Source organism: Sus scrofa, chromosome 14 (assembly GCF_000003025.6).
Source record: "Sus scrofa isolate TJ Tabasco breed Duroc chromosome 14, Sscrofa11.1, whole genome shotgun sequence".
Taxonomy (NCBI): Eukaryota; Metazoa; Chordata; class Mammalia; order Artiodactyla; family Suidae; genus Sus; species Sus scrofa.
Genome location: NC_010456.5, coordinates 121,001,854 through 121,023,262, shown reverse-complemented (window position 1 = coordinate 121,023,262; position 21,409 = coordinate 121,001,854). Strand labels below are relative to the sequence as shown.

Sequence of the window (21,409 nt, the reverse complement as noted above, 5' to 3'; positions counted from 1 at the left end):
TGTGTGGCAAGAGAGGGTTGACATTTTGTTCACAAGATCCCATTAAATGCTGCTGCACTGCTGCGTAGTTTTCTAAGAAGCAGTACAACCTGCTGCAAGCACTAGGTACCTTAGCTAAAAGCATCCAATTTATGACTGATCCGAAAGCAGTTAACACTTAGCTCATAAACTCCTGCAACAGAGAAATCTCAAGAATATCACACCTTGATCTTCTGGAACTCTACTAATAAGGAACTAAAGAGGAAACTAGTTTGAAAACTAAGCTAAAAAAAACTGGACAGGTTGTCATGTGTCAAGGGCCCCCTCTAGTGGTTCTGAAAATAAATGAAGTAACTTGGGATTTAGAATACTGGGAGAAAAAATAGCTCTGCCCAGACAAAGCTGAAGCAAACCTCAACCTTACCAAACTTTGCAGTCATTTTTAATTGTGAGGTGTTATGTTAGATTCCTGTTTAACAGACCTCTCCTGGCAAAGTCTTCTGCCTTAGAAGTAGCATGACCCTTTTACATGTCACACATTAACTACCTCTGTACCTTGGTTAAAAATGATCTGGCTTTACACCTATGTCAACTTTTTTGTTTTTTTCTCTCTCTCTCACTTATATGTTCTTCCACGTGACAAGTATAATCTTTTTTTTTTTTTTTTTTTTTTTTTTTTGTCTTTTTGCTATTTTTTGGGCCGCTCTCGCGGCATATGTTCCCAGGCTAGGGGTCGAATTGGAGCTGTAGCTGCCAGCCTACGCCAGAGCCACAGCAACTCGGGATCCGAGCTGTGTCTGCGACCTACACCACAGCTCACGGCAACACCAGATCGTTAACCCACTGAGCAAGGGCAGGGATCGAACCTGCAACCTCATGGTTCCTAGTTGGATTCGTTAACCACTGCGCCACGATGGGAACTCCTAATCATCATTTTTAATGAAGGAAAACTTTCAGACTTATGACCCTAAAGCATGACTTGGTATCACGGCACACTTGTGTATTACATAATCAGCATTAGGCGTATCACATGTGTGTATTATATAATCAACATGCACCAGTCTGAACCACACAGAATCTGTAAAAGATAACATCCAAATACTCATATTCTCTTTGCAATAGACTTTTACCGACCAATGTGATGACTTGAGAGAGTAAGTACATCCATGTTTTCCTTGCAAACCTATCTCTATGCTGCTTCAGATCCCAGCCAGGAGACTCTGTCTCTAGGAAGGGGAGACTGAGCGCCACATGGTGGCAGATTTATGCGGCAACACTGGCATCTTTCATGCAGAAGCCAGACAACTAGGAGTAACCCAGTCCCCCTAGGACATCAGTGAGACATGTGATCAGAGTGTACCTAAATAGGTGAGAGCTAAAGAAATGGTGAGATGTGGGGTGGGGGTGGGGGAGATAAAGAAAATTAAAGATGGTGGTGACTTGCCCTTAAAATCTGTTAGTCCGTGTAATGTGGGACTAGTCAATACTGTACAAATGTGGTACGACATCTCCCCTATTTCATAGTTCACCAGAAAGAAAAATGAGCAGATGTAATGCAAAGCCAGGATTTGGTTCTGGCTGTCTGTTACTGTTGTGTGCTCACTTGGTCTTTTGGGTCATTTACCTGGGCTTCAAATTTCCTCATCTATAAAATTAAAGCATTAAATTTAAAAATCCTGTATCTCTGGATCTAAATATATCCTATGTTCAAGGTCTTGATGCTTTTAGTTTAGAGAAACTATTGACCAAAAAAAAGCTGTCTTTTTTTTTTTTTTTTTTTTTTCCTCTTCTCCCTCTTTGCCTTTTCTAAGGCTGCTTCCCTCGGAGATTTCCAGGCTAGGAGTCTAATTGGAGCTGTAGCCACTGGCCTATGCCAGAGACGTAGCAACTTGGGGTCTGAGCCGCGTCTGCAACCTACACCACATCTCAAGGCAACGCTGGATCCTTAACCCACTGAGCAAGGCCAGGGATCGAACCTGCAACCTCATGGTTCCTAGTTGGATTCGTTAACCACTGCGCCACGATGGGAACTCCAAAAAAAGCTTCTAGAGGAAATGCTTTACAAAGTCAAAGTACTGCCAAACCGAGATTCCTTGTAGAAATATAACTGTATCAACCCACTTTATTAGAACTAAACGACCAAAATGAGTCCATCTATTCTAGACAATAGACTAATTTCTAGACAAAAGACAACTGCTATAGGTTCTATTTTTCTCAGAGAAAAAGGAAAAGCTACCTGTTTCTCCTAAAAGAAGTAAGAAATGCAGGGAAAAAGGGTATCACTATTGCTTAATCATCACATAAAAGTAAAGAAATTCTACCTAATTACGGGTAGAATTAGTTTAAAAATAATACAGGATACAATTCAACAGCAAAAAAGCCAACAACCCAACTGAAAAAATGGGCAAAAGTCCTGAATAGACATTTCTTCAAAGAAGATACACAGATGGCCAACAAGCACATGAAAAAATGCTCAACTTCACTAATTATTAGAGAAATGCAAATCAAAACTACTATGAGGTACTACCTCACACCTGTCAGAATGGCCATCATTAACAAGTCAATAAATAACAAATGCTGGAGAGAGTTCCCACTGGGGCTCAGTGGTTAATGAACCTGACTAACATCCATGAAGATGCAGGTTCAATCCCTGGCTTTGCTCAGCGGGTTAAGGATCCAGTGTTGCCATGAGCTATGGTGTAGGTTGCTGACGTGGCTCGGATCTGGCATTGCTGTGGCGTAGGCCAGCAGCTGTAGCTCTGATTAGACCCCTAGCCTGGGAGCCTCCAGGGTAGGTGGGGGAGTGGCCCTAAAAAGCAAGAAGAAAAAAGAAAAAGGATCCAGCGTTGCCGTGAGATGTGGTGTACGTCACAGACGTGACTCAGATCCCGCATTGCTGTGGCTGTGGCATAGGCCAGCAGCTACATCTCTGATTCGACCCCTAGCCTGGGAACCTCCATATGCCATGGGCATGGGCCTTAAATAGACCGGAAAAAAAAAAAAAAAAAGCTGGAGAGGGCGTGGAGAAAATGGAATACTCCTTCACTCTTGGTGGGAATATAAATTGGTATAACTACTATGAAAAACAGTATGGAGATACCTCAGAAAACTAAATATAGAACTACCATATGACCCAGCAATCCTGCTCTTGGGCATATATCCAGACAAAACTTTCACTGGAAAAGATACATGCACCCGTTATGTTCACAGCAGCACTATTCTCAATAGCCAAGACATGGAAACAACCTAAATGTCCACTGACAGAGGAATGAATTAAGAAGATTTGGTATATATATACACAATGGAATACTACTCAGCCATAAAAAGAACAAAATAATGCCATTTTGAGCAACACGGATAGAACTAGACTCTCATACTGAGTGAACTAAGTCAGAAAGAGAAAGACGAATACCATATGATATCACATATCTGGAATCTAATATACAGCACAAGTGAAACTTTCCACAGAAAAGAAACTCATGGACATGGAGAATAGACTTGTGGTTGCCAAGGGGGAGGAGGAAAGAGTGGGATGGACTGGGAATCTGGGATTAATAGATGCAAACTATTGCATTTGGAGTGGATCTCTCTAAGCAATGAGATCCTGCTGTATAGCAGAGGGAACTTTATCCAGTCACTTGTGATGGAACATGATGGAGGATAATATGAGAAAAAGAATACACACACACACACACACACACACACACAAATGACTGGGTCAGTCACTTTGCTGTACAGTAGAAATTGACAGAACACTATAATGCAACTATAATGGAAAAAATAAAAATCTTAAAAAAATAAAAAAAATAATATAGGAAAAATCCTCAAGTAAGGAAGGACTCTCCAAGTTTCTAGGTAGTAGGTTAACTCTGTTGTCACCAACACTAACTGCATTCATGTAAATGTGTATTCCATTTACTCTCCTCCTGCTTAACACATCAGACTCAGCATAAACACGCAAACTTGGATTATCTACCAGTGTTCCATGAAAAGGAGATATGCCTGAGTAAAAGGTGAAGAAAGAATATCTTCTATCATAGGAAACCCTTAAAACAGTACATACTTTCCACACCTCTATGGCAAGCACCCCAGCAAGACATGTAAGACCATTTGCTGGGTGACAGGAATTGTACATAAACCTTGTGCTCTAGTTGATAAAGTTGCTTCCCAGGAGAGTATAGGTTAATTCTGATTCTGCAATACATGATTATCAGAATTGAACAATTAAGCAGATGGGACTTGTGGAAGCCAGGTTTCTCACTGTTGGAATGGGAGGTTTTATAGATAAGAAGAGGTCAACATCAGCAGTGATGTCATGTTGACATTATGCTACATTAGACAGATGTGTTATTTAACTCCATGATATATTGACACCCTGATATAATGTAATGAAAATGGCATTTTTCTTCCGTAGTCTTGCTCCCCAAATCCCGTAAACTCTATGAGAAAGCTATCAAACAAACCCTGAGGTACATTCTACAAAAAATCTGACCAATACTTCTCGGAACTGTCAAGGTCATCAAAAACAAGGAAAGTCTGAGAGAAACTCACAACCAAGAGGAGCTTAAGGAGACATGATGACTAAATGTAATGCGGTATACTCATCAGAGAAAAGAACATTAGGGGAGTTCCCCTTCTGGCTCAGCAGGTTAAGGACCTGATGTTGTCTCTGTGAGGATGCAGGTGCAATCCCTGGCTCTCCTCAGTGGGTTGAGGATCTGGAGATGCCATAAGCTGTAGTGTAGGCCTGCAACTGCAGCTCCAATTCGAGCCCTGGCCCAGGAACGTCCATATGCTGCAGGTGCAGCTGTAAAAAGAAAAAAAAAAAAAAAGATCAGATAAAACCTAAAAAATACAATATAGGCTTTAGTTAATAAACATTGGTTCATTAATTCTGACAAATGTATCACACTAATTATCATACTAACATAGAATGCTACAAGTGAGAGAAATTGTGTGGGGAATACGGGAACTCCACCATCTTTTTAATTTTCCTGTATAACTATCTAAAAGTATTCCAGAGTCCCCACTGTGGCACAGTGGGTTAAGAATCCAACTGCAGTGGCTCAGGTTGTTGCAGAGGCACAGGTTTGATCCCCAGCCTAGGGCAGTGGGTTGAAGGATCCAGCGTTGCTACAGCTGCAACACAGGTCCCAATTCTGGCTCGGATTTGATCCCTGGCCTGGGAACTTTCCCAGGTGTGGCCAAAAAATTAAACAAAAACTGAAAGTATTCCAAAATAAAGTTTATTTTAAAAAATTATCCAGCTTGACTTAAGGTTTTTACACTAATATGAGTCAGCTTAAGTTTTATGATATTCATTTTTTATAGAAAAAATGGTAAATTTTGGGTCATTATTCTAAGATGTATTATGAAAGGAATTTGCTGAATTAAGCTTCTCAAAATTTTGAAATATATTACGCCATCTGTAGGCTTAGGATTCCCAAAAGGGATGAGGACTTTGAAGTAGATAAGAAGTCTTGTTTTAACCATTTCTTGGTCCTCAAAATGGATCATACGTAAATCAGCCCTGATTATGGAAAGTAAGTTTGGAAATGTTTGAAATAAAATTCACAAACCATAAAAAAATTACCCAAATATTTTTAGAGGAAGTTCCTGTGTGGCGCAGTAGGTTAAGGATCCATGTTGACACAGCTGTGGTGCAGGTCACAATTTCGGCACAGGTTTGATCCCTGGCGTGAGAATTCCCACATGCCACTGGTACAGCCAAAAACAACAACAACAAAAAACCTCCCCAAAATCAAATGTCTTTAAAAACAGGGCTGTTATTACTTAAATATTTTGAGAAGCCCTCCAAAACTCATCTTTCAAATTTTCTCTATTTCTATTTTATGTTTAACACACCAACCATAATAGTCATTTTCTAAAGACTGCATTTAATTAATTAATTTATTTATTTATTTAGTCTTTTTTTGCCTTTTTCTAGGGCCACTCCCGCGGCATATGGAGGTTCCCAGGCTAGGGGTCGAATCGGAGCTGTAGCCACCGGCCTACGCCAGAGACACAGCAACACAGGATCCGAGCCGCGTCTGCAACCTACAACACAGCTCCTGCATTTCTTTAGAAGTTATTTTTTTTCACTTGAGTAGACAAATGCTTATTAACCCACTTATGCTAGTCATGCCATATTTCACATCTTTTTAAAAGGTGAAAAAATTATACAAAAAACTTTCTATCATGGGTGAATAATCCTAAATTTCCACAATTCTGTGTAAAAATGCTCAGTTTAAGAAGTTTGTTTTGGAGTTCCGGTTGTGGCTCAGTGGTTAACGAATCTGACTAGGAACTGTGAGGTTGCGGGTTCGATCCCTGGCCTTGTTCCTTGGATTAATGATCCCACATTGCCGTGAGCTGTGGTGCAGTTCGCAGACACAGTTCAGATCCCGCGTTGCTGTGGCTCTGGTGTAGGCCAGTGGCTACAGCTCTGATTAGACCCCTAGCCTGGGAACCTCCATATGCTGTAGGAGCAGCCCTAGAAAAAGGAAAAAGACAAAAAAAAAAAAGTTTGTTTTGAGTAGTACAGCCAAAAGGAAACTATCTAAGTAAGCATCCAATATATTTAATTAGGCTACTTCCATTTGACAAAAATTTTGTTATTAAAATTTTGTTTCTGCCCAAAAGAAAACAAAAAGACAACTTACAGAATGGGAGAAAATAGTTTCAAATGATGCAATGGACAAGGGCTTAATCTCTAGAATATATAAGCAACTTACACAGCCCAACAGCAAAAAAGCCAATCAATCAATTGAAAAATGGGCAAAAGACCTGAATAGACTGTTCTCCAAGGAAGATATACAGATGACCAGCAAACACATGAAAAAATGCTCAGCATCGCTGATTATAAGAGAAATGCAAATCAAAACAACCATGAGATACCACCTCACACCAGTCAGAATGGCCATCATTAATAAATCCACAAATAACAAGTGCTAGAGGGGCTGTGGAGAAAAGGGAACCCTCCTGCACTGTTGGTGGGAATGTAAATTGGTACAGCTACTATGGAGAACAGTTTGGAGATACCTTAGAAATCTATGCATAGAACTTCCATATGACCCCACAATCCTACTCTTGGGCATATATCCAGACAAAACTACTTAAAAGAGACATATGCACCAGCATGTTCATTGCAGCACTATTCACAATAGCCAGGACATGGAAACAATCCAAATGTCCATCAACAGATGATTGCATTAGGAATATGTGGTGTATATACACAATGGAATACTACTCAGCCATAAAAGAATGACATAATGCCATTTGCAGCAACATGGATGGAACTAGAGAATCTCATACTGAGTAAAATGAGCCAGAAAGACAAAGACAAATACCATATGTCATCACTTATAACTGGAATCTAATATCCAGCAAATGAACATCTCCACAGAAAAGAAAATCATGGACTTGAAAAATAGACTTGTGGCTACCTGATGGGAGAGGGAGGGAGTGGGAGGGAATGGGAGCTTGGACTTATCAGACACAACTTAGAATAGATTTACAAGGAGATCCTGCTGAGTAGCATTGAGAACTATGTCTAGATACTCATGTTGCAGCAGAACAAAGGGTGGGGAAAAAAAAATGTATACATGTAAGGATAACCTGACCCCCTTGATGTACAGTGGGAAAAAAAAACTTAATATGAAAACAATCTGAAAAAAAAATTTGTTTCTGAAGAGATTAAACAAGAATATTTTATACTGTATAATTAAGTGAAAAGTTCAGGATATAAAATTATATACCCATATAAACATAACCATAAAACTTTGTACGAAGATCTGAAGGAAACGTCCCAAAATGTTAATAGTGGCAGTCTGGTTGGGAAGGTGATCATATACAGTCTTCAAACCTACTAACCTATCTATCTATCCATAACATATATACACTTCAAATCTAATACATATAAATATATAGAATATACACACATTTCAAATTAATAACTCTCAAAGTAGAAAAAAACATGACTATCCAGCATAAAGAAGTACTTTAGATTTTCTCATAAATCACTGGCTAATTCCTTTGGTGAACTTCTGCCCTTCCTCTAAGTTTCCAGGTTAACCAAAAAAGTGCAGATTTTCACATTTTTCAATTCATTTTCACTAAGAATGAATAATTTGCGACTGAGATATAGCAAGGAATGAGTTTTAAAGTCTCTGTTTCATTGTTTAGGTGCTTATTGTTACAAATCCACTGGTGTTCCATTTGACTGATGTCCTTGGGGAGATGCTTAAGATTCCTGGGGAGTTCTACAATGATGCCATCATTCTACAATGATGTTCTACATCTCTTTCCAAATTTATTATTACAGAGGGGTGGTCATAATCAGGACAAAGCTACAGATCATAACTATGTATCTATCAGTCTACTCCACAGGTAGTGAGTGACTCAATGAATATTCTTGAGGAGATCCTTAAGAAACATTTAGAAATATTACAAAGATTCTGTGCGTACATAAACTTTTGAACAGGGCCTTAGAATATTTTTTTATACCAAATTTTGTTAGAGAAAGAAGGTCAGTTACACTATGGCCAAACTATACACAATATACTGAACATTTAAATGCTAGAGAGACATGGGTACTCAAAAGGAAAACTCAAAAGTGAATGTACAACTCTGAAAACTATGTAAGACACTGATGAATGAAATCAAAGATGACACAAATAGATGGAAAGATATACCATGCTTGTGGATTGGAAGAGTTAATATTATCAAAATGACTATACTACCTAAGGCAATCTACAGATTCAATGCAATCCCTATCAAATTACCGAGGACATTTTTCACAGAACTCGAACAAAATATTTTAAAGTTTGTTTGGAAGCACAAAAGACCCACAATAGCCAAAGACATCCTGAAAAAGAAAAATGGAGCTGGAAGAATGGCTCCCGGACTTCAGACTACACTACAAAGCAACAATCATCAAAACCGCATCATGGTACTGGCACAAAGACAGACATATAGATCAATGAAACAGGATAGAAAGCCCAGAATTAAACCCACACACTTACAGACAACTAATCTATGACAAAGGAGGCAAGGATATACAATGGAGAAAGGACAGCTTGTTCAATAAGTGGTGCTGGGAAAACTGGACAGCCACATGGAAAAGAATGAAATGAGAACACTCCCTAACACCATACACAAAAATAAACTCCAAATGGATTAAAAACCTAGATATAAGACCAGATACTATAAAACTCTTAGAGGAAAACATAGGCCAAACACTCTCTGACATAAATGACAGCAACATCTTCTCAGATCCACCTCTTAGAGTGTTGACAATAAAAATAAAAATAAACAAATGGGACCTAATCAAACTTCAAAGTTTCTGCACAGCAAAGGAAACCCTAAACAACACAAAAAGACAACCCACAGAATGGGAGAAAATCTTTGCAAGTGAATCAACTGACAAGGGATTAATCTCCAAAATTTATAAACACCTTCTGCAGCTCCATATCAAAAAAATACAACCCCATCAAAACATGGGCAGAAGATCTAAACAGACAGTTCTTCAAAGAAGACATACAATTGGCCGAGAAACACATGAAAAGATGTTCAACATCACTCATTATTAGAGAAATGCAAATCAAAACCACCATGAGGTACCACCTTATACCAGCCAGAATGGCCATCATCAAAAAGTCTACAAACAGTAAGTGCTGGAGAGGGTGTGGAGAAAAAGGAACCCTAGTACACTGTTGGTGGGATTGTAAACTGGTGCAACCACTGTGGAAAGCAGTATGGAGATTCCTCAGAAAACTAAACATAGAACTACCATTTGATCCAGCAATCCCACTCCTGGGCATCTATCCAAAGAAAACCACAACTCGCAAAGACACGTACTCCAATGTTCATTGCAGCACCATTTGCAATGTCCAGCAACAGAGGAGTGGATCAAGAAGATGTGGTACATATACACAGTGGAATATTACTCAGCCACCAAAAAGAATGAAATAGCATTTTTAGCAACATGGATGGACCTAGAAACTATCATGCTAAGTGAAGTCAGCCATACAATGAGACACCAACATCAAATGCTTTCACTGACATGTGGAATCTGAAAAAAGGACAGACTGAACTTTGCAGAACAGATGCTGACTCACAGACATTGAAAAACTTATGGTCTCCAGAGGAGACAGTTTTGGGGGTGGGGGGATGTGCCTGGGTTGTGGGATGGAAATCCTGTAAAATCAGATTGTTATGATCATTATACAACTACAGATGTGATAAATTCATTTGAGTAATTAAAAAAAAAAAAAAAAAAGGAGAAAAAGAAAGAAAGAAAAAAAAAATCTGAAAGAATCTACAAAAAAGACCCAGGAGAATAAGGGAGATTTCCAAGGACACAGAAGTATCTGATCCAGTGTGGGCTGCACCTAGTTACTTGCTTCCCAAGGAGTGTCAAAGGGGGAAAAGGGTCACTTTACAGTGAAGAAACCTGGCAAACAATCTCGGACAGGTGATCAATGTAAATATCATCAGTGATAAAGCATATTAAACAGGTACTGCCAGTTTCTGGTGGCTTGGTGGGCTAAGGATGGATCCAGCCTGGTCACTGCTATGGCTTGGGTCACTGCTGTGGTGTGGGTTCACTGGCCTGGGGAACTTCTGCATACTACGGGCATGGCCAAAAAATAAGTAACAGGCACTGCAGATATGATGTAATAAAAACATTTCACTTCTATGGTATTATTTATTTCCAGTCTAACCATGAGAAAAATATCAGACAATTCCAAATTGAGGGACATGCCACAAAACATCTGAAAAGCAGAACTCAAAACTATCAAGGTATGAAAAACAGACTAAGACACTATGATAGCACATAGACATGACAACTGAATGGAATGCAGTATCCTCTGAGAAAATAAGGGCATTAGTGGAAAAACTGGCAAAACCTAAATGTAGCTATGCTGGATTAAGTGTACCATGGTAATTGTTGTGGGCTGAATTATACCTGCTCCCCCAAATGAACGTTTATGCCCCAACCCCAGTAACTTCCAATTATCACTACTATTTTGGAAATAGAACCTTTAAAGAAGTGATTAAGTTAAAATAAGGCTGGAGAGAGTGGATCCTAATCCCAGACTGGATGTCCTTAGGTGGAAATTTCCTTAGGGGGAAATCTGGGTATTTGAGTTTAATTATTTTTAATGTTGCACTTCAAAAGATACCATTAAGAAAGTAAAAAGACAACCCAAGGGCTAGGAGAAAGTATTTGGAAGTCACATACCTGACAAGGGACTTTTGTAACCAGAATACATTAAAAACTCCCTATTACCTGTATTCTATAATAGTACAAACTATGGTTATTTAAATAAGGGCAAAAGAAAAAAAAGGGGAGGGGGTTGCCACTGTGGTGCATAGGACACGAATATAACTAGGAACCATGAGGTTGCAGGTTCAATCCCTGGCCTCACTGAGTGCATTAAGGATCTGGCATTGCCGTATGCTGTGGTGTAGATTGAAGATGCGGCTCAAATCCTGTGTTGCTGTGGCTGTGGCTGTGGTGTAGGCTGGCAGCTGTTGCTCTGACTGCACCCCTAGCCCGGGAACCTCCATATGCCTCAGGTGCAGCTCTGAAAAGCAATAAATAAATAAATAAATAAATAATTTTAAAAATATGAGCAAAAGACATCTCAACAAAGATATAAAAATCAACAATAAAATATGCTTAACATCACTAGTCATCAGGAAAATGCAAATTAAAACCACACCAAGATACTACTTCATACCCACAAGAACAGCTATAATAAAAAGAATAACAAGTGGTGAGGATGTGGAAAAATCATAACCCTCATACATTACTGGTAGAAATGTAAAATGGTGCATGCAGCTCCTTTGGAAAAGTTTGTCAGTTCAACATTTCAACACAAAAACTTATTCATGAATGCTCACAGCAGCATTATTTATAATAGCCAAAAGGTGGAAACAAATGTCCAATGAACGGGTAAACAAACCAGGGTATACATTTGACCCTTGAACAATGCAGGAGTTAGGGGTACGGACTCCTCCCTCAAAGCTGAAAATTCATACACTGCTATCTCTGCCTCAAAGAATATAGGGGATGTACAGGAAGCTATAACAGTTTGGATATAACTCAAAACTTTTTTTTTTTTTGGTCTTTTTAGGGCTATTCCCAGGGCATATGGAGGTTCTCAGGCTATGGGTTGAAATCAGAGCTGTAGCCACCCACCTACACCACAGCCATAGCAACATAGGATCTGAGCCACATCTGTGACCTACACCACAGCTCACAAGCAATGCCAGATCCTTAACCCACTGAGCGAGGCCAGGGGTTGAATCTACCTCCTTATAGACACTAGTTGGGTTCATTACTGCTGAGCCACAACAGGAATTTCCAAACCTTAGTTCTTTTGATTCCACATATTATGTTTGTTTTTTTGTTTTGTCTTTTTGCCTTTTCTAGGGCCGCTCCCGCGGCATATGGAGGTTCCCAGGCTAGGGGTTGAATTGGAGCTGGAGCTGCCGGCCTACACCACAGCCACAGCAACGCAGGATCTGAGCCGCATCTGCGACCTACACCACAGCTCACGGCAACACCGGATCCTTAACCCACTGAGCAAGGCCAGGGATCGAACCTGCAACCTCATGGTTCCTAGTTGGATTCATTAACCGCTGAGCCACGATGGGAACTCCTGATTCCACATATTATGAAAACAAACTTTATCCTCACATTTAAAGATCTACAAAATGACAGGAATTCCTGTGTGGCTCATCAGATTAAGGATCCAGTGTTGTCAGGTCACTGCTGTGGTGCAGGTTCGACCCCTGACCTGGAAACTTCCACGTGCTGCAGGTGGGGCCAAAAAAAAAATACAATATAGGTATTTTAAAAAGCATCCAAGTATGAGTGGACTTGCACAGTTCAAACCCATGTTGTTCAAGGGTCAACTGTATATTCATACAGTGGCATATTATTCAGCAATAAATAGCAATCAAGTACCACTATGGGACACAACACAAATGAACCTTGAAAACATGCTAAATAAAGGATGGCAGTCACAAAAGGTCCCATATTGTATATTTCCATTTTTATGAAATGTGCAGAATAAGCAAATCCATAGTATGAGATATAAAACAGACTTGTGATCACCAAGGGAGGGATGAGGGGAGAGGGTAGAGTGATTGCTAATGGGTACAATGTTACTTTTTTAGGGTAACTGAAATGTTCTAAAATTAGATTGCAGAGGTAGTTGCACAATTCTGTGAATATACTAAAAAGCAATGAATTGCACCATTTAAGGCCAAGTTTTATGGTGTGTGAATTGTCTCAATAAAGCAATTTTAAGACACAATAAACAACAAAGATATCATCTGGGGAAAAGCCCAGCGTTAAAATAATAAGGTTTTACAAACTATTTACTTATCCAGAAAAACAAGCACATATTATGGCTCAATGTCTTGGATACCCTTCCCAACTTCTTTTTTTTTGCCATATCTTGGGCCGCTCTCGCGGCATATGGAGGTTCCCAGGCTAGGGGTCTAATCGGAGCTATAGCCACGGGCCTACACCACAGCCACAGCAATGCGGGATCCGAGCCATGTCTGCGACCTACATCACAGCTCACGGCAACGCCAGATCCTTAACCCACTGAGCAAGGCCAGGGATCGAATCCGCAACCTCATGGTTCCTAGTCAGATTCGTTAACCACTGAGCCACGACAGGAACTCCTACCCTTCCCAACTTCTATTAAACACACAGCCACCTTAAATTAAAAATAATATATATTTTTTTTGGTCTTTTTGCCACTTCTTGGGCCGCTCTCGCGGCATATGGAGGTTCCCAGGCTAGGGGTCTAATCGGAGCTGTAGCTGCCAGCCTATGCCAGAGCCACAGCAATGCGGGATCCGAGCCGAGTCTGCAACCTACACCACAGCTCACGGCAACGCTGGATCCTTCACCCACTGAGCAAGGGCAGGGACCGAACCCACAACCTCATGGTTCCTAGTTGGATTTGTTAACCACTGCGCCACGACGGGAACTCCTAAAAATAATTTTTAAAGGACTGTTACACTGAGTTAAAGCAGGGGTTCTAACCCTCACTGAGGGTCAGAATCACCCTGGGAAACTTGAGAATTAAAAACGACCAAGACCCCATCCCTTAAAGATTTTGATTCAAGTGGTCTAGGGAAAGATTCCAGTAGTGTTACATTTTTTAAAGCTCCTGCATGGATTTAAATATGCAGCCAAGATTGGAAATCACTGATGTAATTCAAGAATATTAAATTCTATTTAAAAAAAATCTTCTTTTAGGTGAAAACAGAACTTTTCTATTTGTTTCTAATCATACAACTATAAATAAAAAGCTACATAAAACACAAATTTAGTCATAAAACCAATCATTTAATTGAAGCTATAAAAGAGGCAATATAATTGATAAAATAATTAGGAAAGAATATTTACCACATTTCAAAAGATGTAAAATAGGAGGACACTTTACAAAGAGTTGTGTGGGAAATAAAATTCTCAAGCTATAAGTAAAAACTGTAACATTACAGAGTACATTATAAAATACAATGACAGTAATATAAAAGGACTATGTATGCTCTATGTCTGAAGGCTATTAATAATTACCAGATATTTAGGTTTAAATTTACAGTTCCTGGTATAAGAATCATGTTACTATACACATCTTCCAAACCAGTGGGCAATATTTTCCAATTAACCATGAGTGGTATCATCTTCCACAAAATCTTTGGCCATTTCTGCTGTGATCACATCAATATGACTAACCTGAAGAACAAATATTAAAAACAAAACCTATTAAACCTTAAAGAAATACATCAGTGTTCCCACTATATAAGGTAATATTTTAAAAATAATAGCCTATCACCTATAAATTTCATATATTAAGCAAATGATTCTAAAACATTGACTGATTGGAGTTCCCGTTGTGGCACAGTAGAAACGAATCCAACTAGGAACCATGAGGTTTCCGGTTTGATTCCTGGCCTCGCTCAGTGGGTTAAGGATCTGGCACTGCCATGAGCTGCGGTGTAGGTCACAGACATGGCTCTTCGGTGTAGGCTGCAGACGCAGCTCAGATCTGGCATTGCTGTGATTGTGGTGTAGGCAGACAGCTATAGCTCCAATTAGACCCACAGCCTGGGAACTTCCACAAGCCTCGGGTGCAGTCCTAAAAAGCAAAAAAAGACAAACAAAAAACAAAAAACAAACATTGACTGATAAAAACTTTATACTGCTGTTTGTTGAAGGCATTAGTTTAGAAAATATTCTGCATTTTAATGCTCTTGAAGATATAGATAAGTAGTAATGTCTGAATAATTTGAACCATTTTTGTTTTTATTATTTTGCTATTTCAAAGAAACACCAAGAAAAACTGTGTGGTCTAGTCAAATATAAATGAATGTACATAACTGCTAAAGACTGTGCATTAAATAAGCACTAAATAGACTAAACAGGAAGATAATGTCTCCTAATGCCAATGAGAATAAAAATCAATGCAATGAATGCCACAAAAAACTGCTATCCTCCACAGGCATTTGAAGTTTTTTTCTTTACAAATACTTCATTATTAGATAAGTGACAACATTCTAAATTTTCTTTTATAACTTAAATAACATAAAACATGACCTCAACAGTTATAATGAGGTAAATACTACATGAACTTAAACTTCGTGTAGGAAAAAAATTACCTTATTTCTGAACTTTACACCATAGAATTTGTCAGCTGACTCAAGCAATTCAGGCCTAAAAGTAGTTGTAATGAATTGAGCATGTACAGCAAGTTCCATAATCATATCTGTAAAAAGAAATAAAATAGTAATTTAATAAAACCCTTTTCTCAGACTGAAAAATTTAAAAGCAACTGTTTTTACTTTTAGCTAAAATTTAAAACTGCCTGAAACTCTTAATTTCCATGCACACATCTACAAAAAATACCAACTTGATTTTGTAAATTAGGGATAAATCTTAAGATACAAACACCGGTATCTTAAAGTTATAAAATATAAAGAAGAAGCACTTTCTAACACAGCATTAGAAAATAATGTCAGGGATTTCCCATTATGGCAAAGCAGAAACAAATCCAACTAGTATCCATGAGGGCCCAGATTCAATCCCTGGCCTTGCTCAGTGGGTCGAGGATCTAGCATTTTGCCATGAGCTGTGGTGTAAGCTGCAGACGTGGCTCAGATCTTGAGTTGCTATGGCCGTGGCGTATGCCAGTAGCTACAACTCTGATTTGAGCCCTAGCCTAGGAACTTCCAAACACCGCAGGTACAGCCCTAAAAAGGAAAAAAAAAGAAAAAAGAAAAAAGAAAAAGAAAATAATGTCAGAGCAAATTAAATTTTATCACACAAAACAACTTTCCCCCACTTTGGCCACAACTGCAGCCCTACGCCACAGTCAAGGCAACACCAGATCCTTAACCACTGCCAGGCCAGGGATCGAACTGGCAATGGCACAGAGACAAGCCAAATCGTTAACCCACTATGCCACGTCAGGAACTCTAACACTAAACTTTTAAAATCCTGTTGAAAAAATTATTTTGTTTATTGATTAATACCCTGTCTAATCTCCCCAGATATATCAGACAACAAAGAATATAATATCAAAGAGGTAAGCTATCATTTTTAGCAAGTTACTATGAAACAATAAAACCAAAACTAACCTGACACAGCCTTTCTGTGCTGAGCATCTAGGGCCTGGTCAATCTCATCAAACAAGTAAAAAGGAGCTGGGTCACATTTCTGAATGGCAAAAATCAGAGCAAGAGCTACCAAGGATTTCTGTCCACCTGAAAGCTGCTGCATCTCTCTCATTTCACCTTGTTTTCCTGTAAATGACACCTAAGAAAACATTCAGTGAGTTAATATCTCAAGGAGGTAAAATCACTGTTATCTCTTAAAATTAAATTGCATACACAACACACCAATTTAGATTTGCAAAATATTCTACAGTGCTCTGGGGAAAACTGAATGTAAAGGTATTTTACCCTAATTCCAACTCCTGTGAACTGGTCAACTGATGGAACACTGCTTTGTGATCCAGAGCCCCTCTCACTTTCACCACTCCCTTCTCCTTCATCCTGAGACTGACTGCCCTCCACATCTCCTTTCTTCATCACCAAAGTAGCTTTGCCACCAGGTACCAACTTCTGGAATACTTCACTGAAGTTTTTGGATACCTTAAAATAAAAAAAAGTTGGGTATCAATTGGAATATGTTATACTTTGCTTAGTGAAATTATACATATTACTGCATAAACAGACAGAAATTATGTAAAAGCAATCAAAAGTATTATTATTATTATTTGCTTTTTAGGGCATCACCCATGGCACATGGAGGTTCCCAGGATAGGGGCTGAATCGGAGCTACAGCTGCTGGCCTACGCCACAGCCACAGCAACACAGATCTGAGCCATGTCTGCGACCTACACCACTGCTCACGGCAATGCTGGATTCTTAACCCGCTGAGCAAGGGCAGGGATTGAACCTGTAACCTCATGGTTACTAGTCAGATTTGTTTCCACTGCTCCACAATGGGAACTCCAAAAGTATTTTTATTTTTTAATCTTAAGAGAAAGAGTAACAGGGAGCTCCAGTCGTGGCTCAGTGGTTAATGAATCCGACTAGGAACCATGAGGTTGCGGGTTCGATCCCTGGCCTTGCTCAATGGGTTAAAGATCTGGCGTTGTTGTGACCTGTGGTGTAGGTTGCAGACGAGGCTCAGATCCCGCGTTGCTGTGGCTCTGGTGTAGGCCGGCAGCTACAGCTCCGATTAGACCCCTAGCCTGGGAACCACATGCCAAAGGAGCGGCCCAGAAATGACAAAAAAAGAAGAAGAAGAAAAAAAAGAACAAGAATAACAGGTTGGAACCTTTTAAGAACTAAAACACAAGACATTCTAGTTACTATATCAGCATCCTATAAATTCGATTTGTTAACATGTATTAGAACCAACTATTAGTGGGGGAAAAAAAGCTTTAAAATCTTTACAAATTGAATAAACTGAATAGTATCTGAAAATTTTACCTTGCGTATGCATCAATTACAAATAGAAACATACCTGTTTGAAAGTTAACTGAATAGCTTCATATTTTCGAAGTTCAAGTACATTCATCAGTTCCATGATTGATTTGTACCCCCTATCCAACTCTTCCTGTCGCTTTATTAACTTTTCTTTCTGCTCAGAGAAATTTACAAACTGATCTAAAGCTTTTTTGTTAACATGGCTGTACTTCTTCAATTCTGTGTTGCATTGTTCAAGTTTTCGGAACAACTGTAGAGAGAAAAAAAATGTATAAATAAATTTGTTAAGGGGAAATCTGCAATATTTCAAATTTAAAATCAACAAGATTCACCTGTTTGAGGCTCAGTGTCTGGTATTTTTCAAATGCTTCCTGGGGAAGTGATCCAAGTTCTCGAATTTTCTTCATACACTCTTCTTTCTTCTTCAGTAGCATGCCTTGTCGGTTTGTCATCTTTTCTAGTTCTTTAGTATCATGATTTATAGCATCCATGTGTTCTTTTTCCATATTTTTCCAGCGCTCCATACTCTTCTGCAACTCCTTAATTCCAGCTTCTGTCTTATCGATGGAATTGTCCAAATCTAAAATGAGGGGAAAACCAAATCAGGCCGTAACATCTATTTTAAAGTCAGAGTCCTATTTGACCAAAGATTTCAATGGTCAAATCCATTAATATAAATAGGTTTAAATTTTACTGGGAAAATTTATCTATTATTTTACTTTTTTGGTCTTTTTGTCTTTTTAGGGCCACACTTGTGGCATATGGAGATTCCCAGGCTACTGGTCCAATTGGAGCTGCAGCTGCCGGCCTATGCCAGGGCCACAGGAACTTGGGATCCGAGCCGCTTCTGCGACCTACACCACAGCTCACAGCAATGCCAGATCCTCAACCTTCCGAGCCAAGACCAGGGATCGAACCCACGGCCTCATGGATGCCAGTCAGGTTCGCTAACTGCTGAGCCGCAATCGGAACTCCTACTGTGAAAATTTATGAAAGAATTCAAGACAAACTGGTGTACGTGAGTCATTTAAGTATGTTTATAAAAAACAAATATTATTTTCTTCTCAGCAACTAAGTAGTAAGAAATTTGATTCAGCTATTTCATATTTTTGTCAATGAAACTAATAATGTGTGGCCTCTCATAAAATTGTCATAAACAGAGTTCCCACTGGTACAATGGGATTGGCGGCATCTTGGGAACACTTGGACACAGGTTTGATCCCTGGCCCGGCACAGTGGGTTAAGGATCTAACATTGCCACAGCTTCAGCTTAGGCTGAGACTGCGGCTCAGTTCTGATCCCTGGCCTAGGAACTCCATATGCCTTGGAGTAGCCAAAAAAGAAAAAAAAAAAAATCATCGCAAATCATTTCAATAAAACAAAGGTTACTATTTATAATAAACACCCTAAACTACGCTTATTATAAATTGTTTATGATGATGAAAAACACATAAAACTATTAGTACATGCTTTTGCCTATTTAGATATTTCTTTTTTTTTGTTTTTTGGTTTTTTAGGGGCCACACTTGTGGCATATGGAAGTTCCCAGGCTAGAGGACCAATTGGAGCTACAGCTGCTGGCCTACAACACAGCCATAGCAACATGGGATCCAAGTTGAATCTGCAACCTACACTACAGCTCACTGCAATGCCAAATTCCCAACCCACTGAGAGACGCCAGGGATGGAACCTGCATCCTCATGATACTAGTCGGATTCGCTACCACTGCGTCACAATGGGAACTCCCTAGGTATTTCATTTTGCAGTCAACAACCTTGTAAAATGAACAAGCTAAATTTAACTAAGTACTAAAAACATTTTTACTAAATAAAAATTCACCTTCTGATCGTGCCATGGTATCTTTTACTCTTTTATTGATGGCTTCAAGTTCTGAGGTTGTAGCAGTGAGAACAGTACCCCCTTCTGTCTCTCTCAGTTCATTGAGTTCCTGTAACACAAAACTTAGCATTAAACCACAAAATATGAATTTCATTAGTTTCAATATGTTATGACTGCCAAACGTTTATACAGCTGTTGATACTTTAAAATAAACATTTATGAAAAGTAAAAAATATACTTCAAATACTGTATCCAGTTTAGAGGGAAAAAATGTTATAACAACTATAAAATTTCTCAGCATCTGACTACTACTGAGAAAATATTCATAACTAACTATTTTATTGAAACCTAGCATATACTAGTCATATAAATCAGGTACTATAGCTATGCTTATTTTACACAGGAGGAAACTGGAGCTTAGAAATATTAAATGACTTGCCCAATATTGTACACTAGGTGGCAGTGCTATAACTCTAAGACAGGGCAGGTGATCAGACTGCTAGCCTTTCTGTCCACAAAGCTGTACTCTCAGACACTCACATGTAAGCACTTTCAAAACGTTATGGTCATTATGGATCCCTCAAAAAAGAACATACCTGTTCTACTTGGTCCAAGCGCTTTCTCAAATTCTCGTTGAGATAAGTCTCTACCCGAGTAATAATACCCTCTAATTTAATCCTTTCATTCAGCAGCTGTCTGTTTTCCTAGAAAAACAAAACTGTTTATCTACACAAGCATGCACACTTCACACAAAGGAATGCTGTTCATCTGCTGTTTTCACCATTGTCTGTGTTCAAATGATTTGAAATGGAGTTTTACACCTTTCTAAAAAGCCCCAAATTTTCTTCATTTTTCTTTTATCCATCGAGAATGCAGTTTTTTTTACAAGGCATGCTGTATTTTCTTTTTCTGCTTTTAATTTTTTGAACTTAGTGTTAACTGTCTACAGCTCTGTACTTAAAAATCAAATGTTATTAAAATGTTTACTCAAAACGATATTAATAAACATAAAAAATAAACATACAAATGTGGTCAGATCACTAAACAGAGCAAAGCTAATAAAGCTATGTATGCTCAATCTTACTAATTACAAATGTGCATTAAATAATATTTTTTATGTAATCCTAACACACGGTTTATAAAAATTTATTAAAACCTCATTTACTTTTATGATTAGAAATCTACTAAGTTTTATACTTTCCCAATAATCCCTTTCACGTTCCTTTTTAGCAGAAAGACACTTTTCACAATAGCCAACTATCAACAAAAAATTTTTTTTCTTTTTCTTTTTAGGGTCACACCTGTGGCATATGAAAGTTCCTAGGCTAAGGGTCCTATAGGAGCTGCAGCTGCTGGCCTACAACACAGCTGCAGCAATGCAGGATCTGAGCACCTTAGGCATATGGAGGTTCCCTGGCTAGGGATCAAACTGGAGCTACAGCTGCCAGCCTACGCCTTGCCACATCAACTCCAGATTCGAGCTGCGTCTGCAACCTACACCACAGCTTACAGCAATGCCCACTGAGCAAGGCCAGGGACTGAACCCACATCTTCATGGATA

At 39.0% G+C, this 21,409-nt stretch overlaps 1 protein-coding gene across 1 annotated transcript in view; it reads right to left on the bottom strand.

Annotated features, from left to right (window-relative positions):
- Positions 14,339–21,409, bottom strand: part of SMC3 (structural maintenance of chromosomes 3) — a 39,296-nt gene continuing 32,225 nt past the window's right edge. Inside the window, exons 22-29 of the mRNA XM_005671452.3 lie at positions 20,445–20,552; positions 19,849–19,957; positions 18,342–18,589; positions 18,047–18,259; positions 16,975–17,166; positions 16,651–16,828; positions 15,673–15,779; positions 14,339–14,749 (exon numbers count right to left, since the gene is read on the bottom strand). Of these exons, the coding sequence (XP_005671509.1) occupies positions 14,678–14,749; positions 15,673–15,779; positions 16,651–16,828; positions 16,975–17,166; positions 18,047–18,259; positions 18,342–18,589; positions 19,849–19,957; positions 20,445–20,552 (1,227 nt within the window). The 3' untranslated portion in view covers positions 14,339–14,677. The remainder of the gene's footprint in view (positions 14,750–15,672; positions 15,780–16,650; positions 16,829–16,974; positions 17,167–18,046; positions 18,260–18,341; positions 18,590–19,848; positions 19,958–20,444; positions 20,553–21,409) is intronic.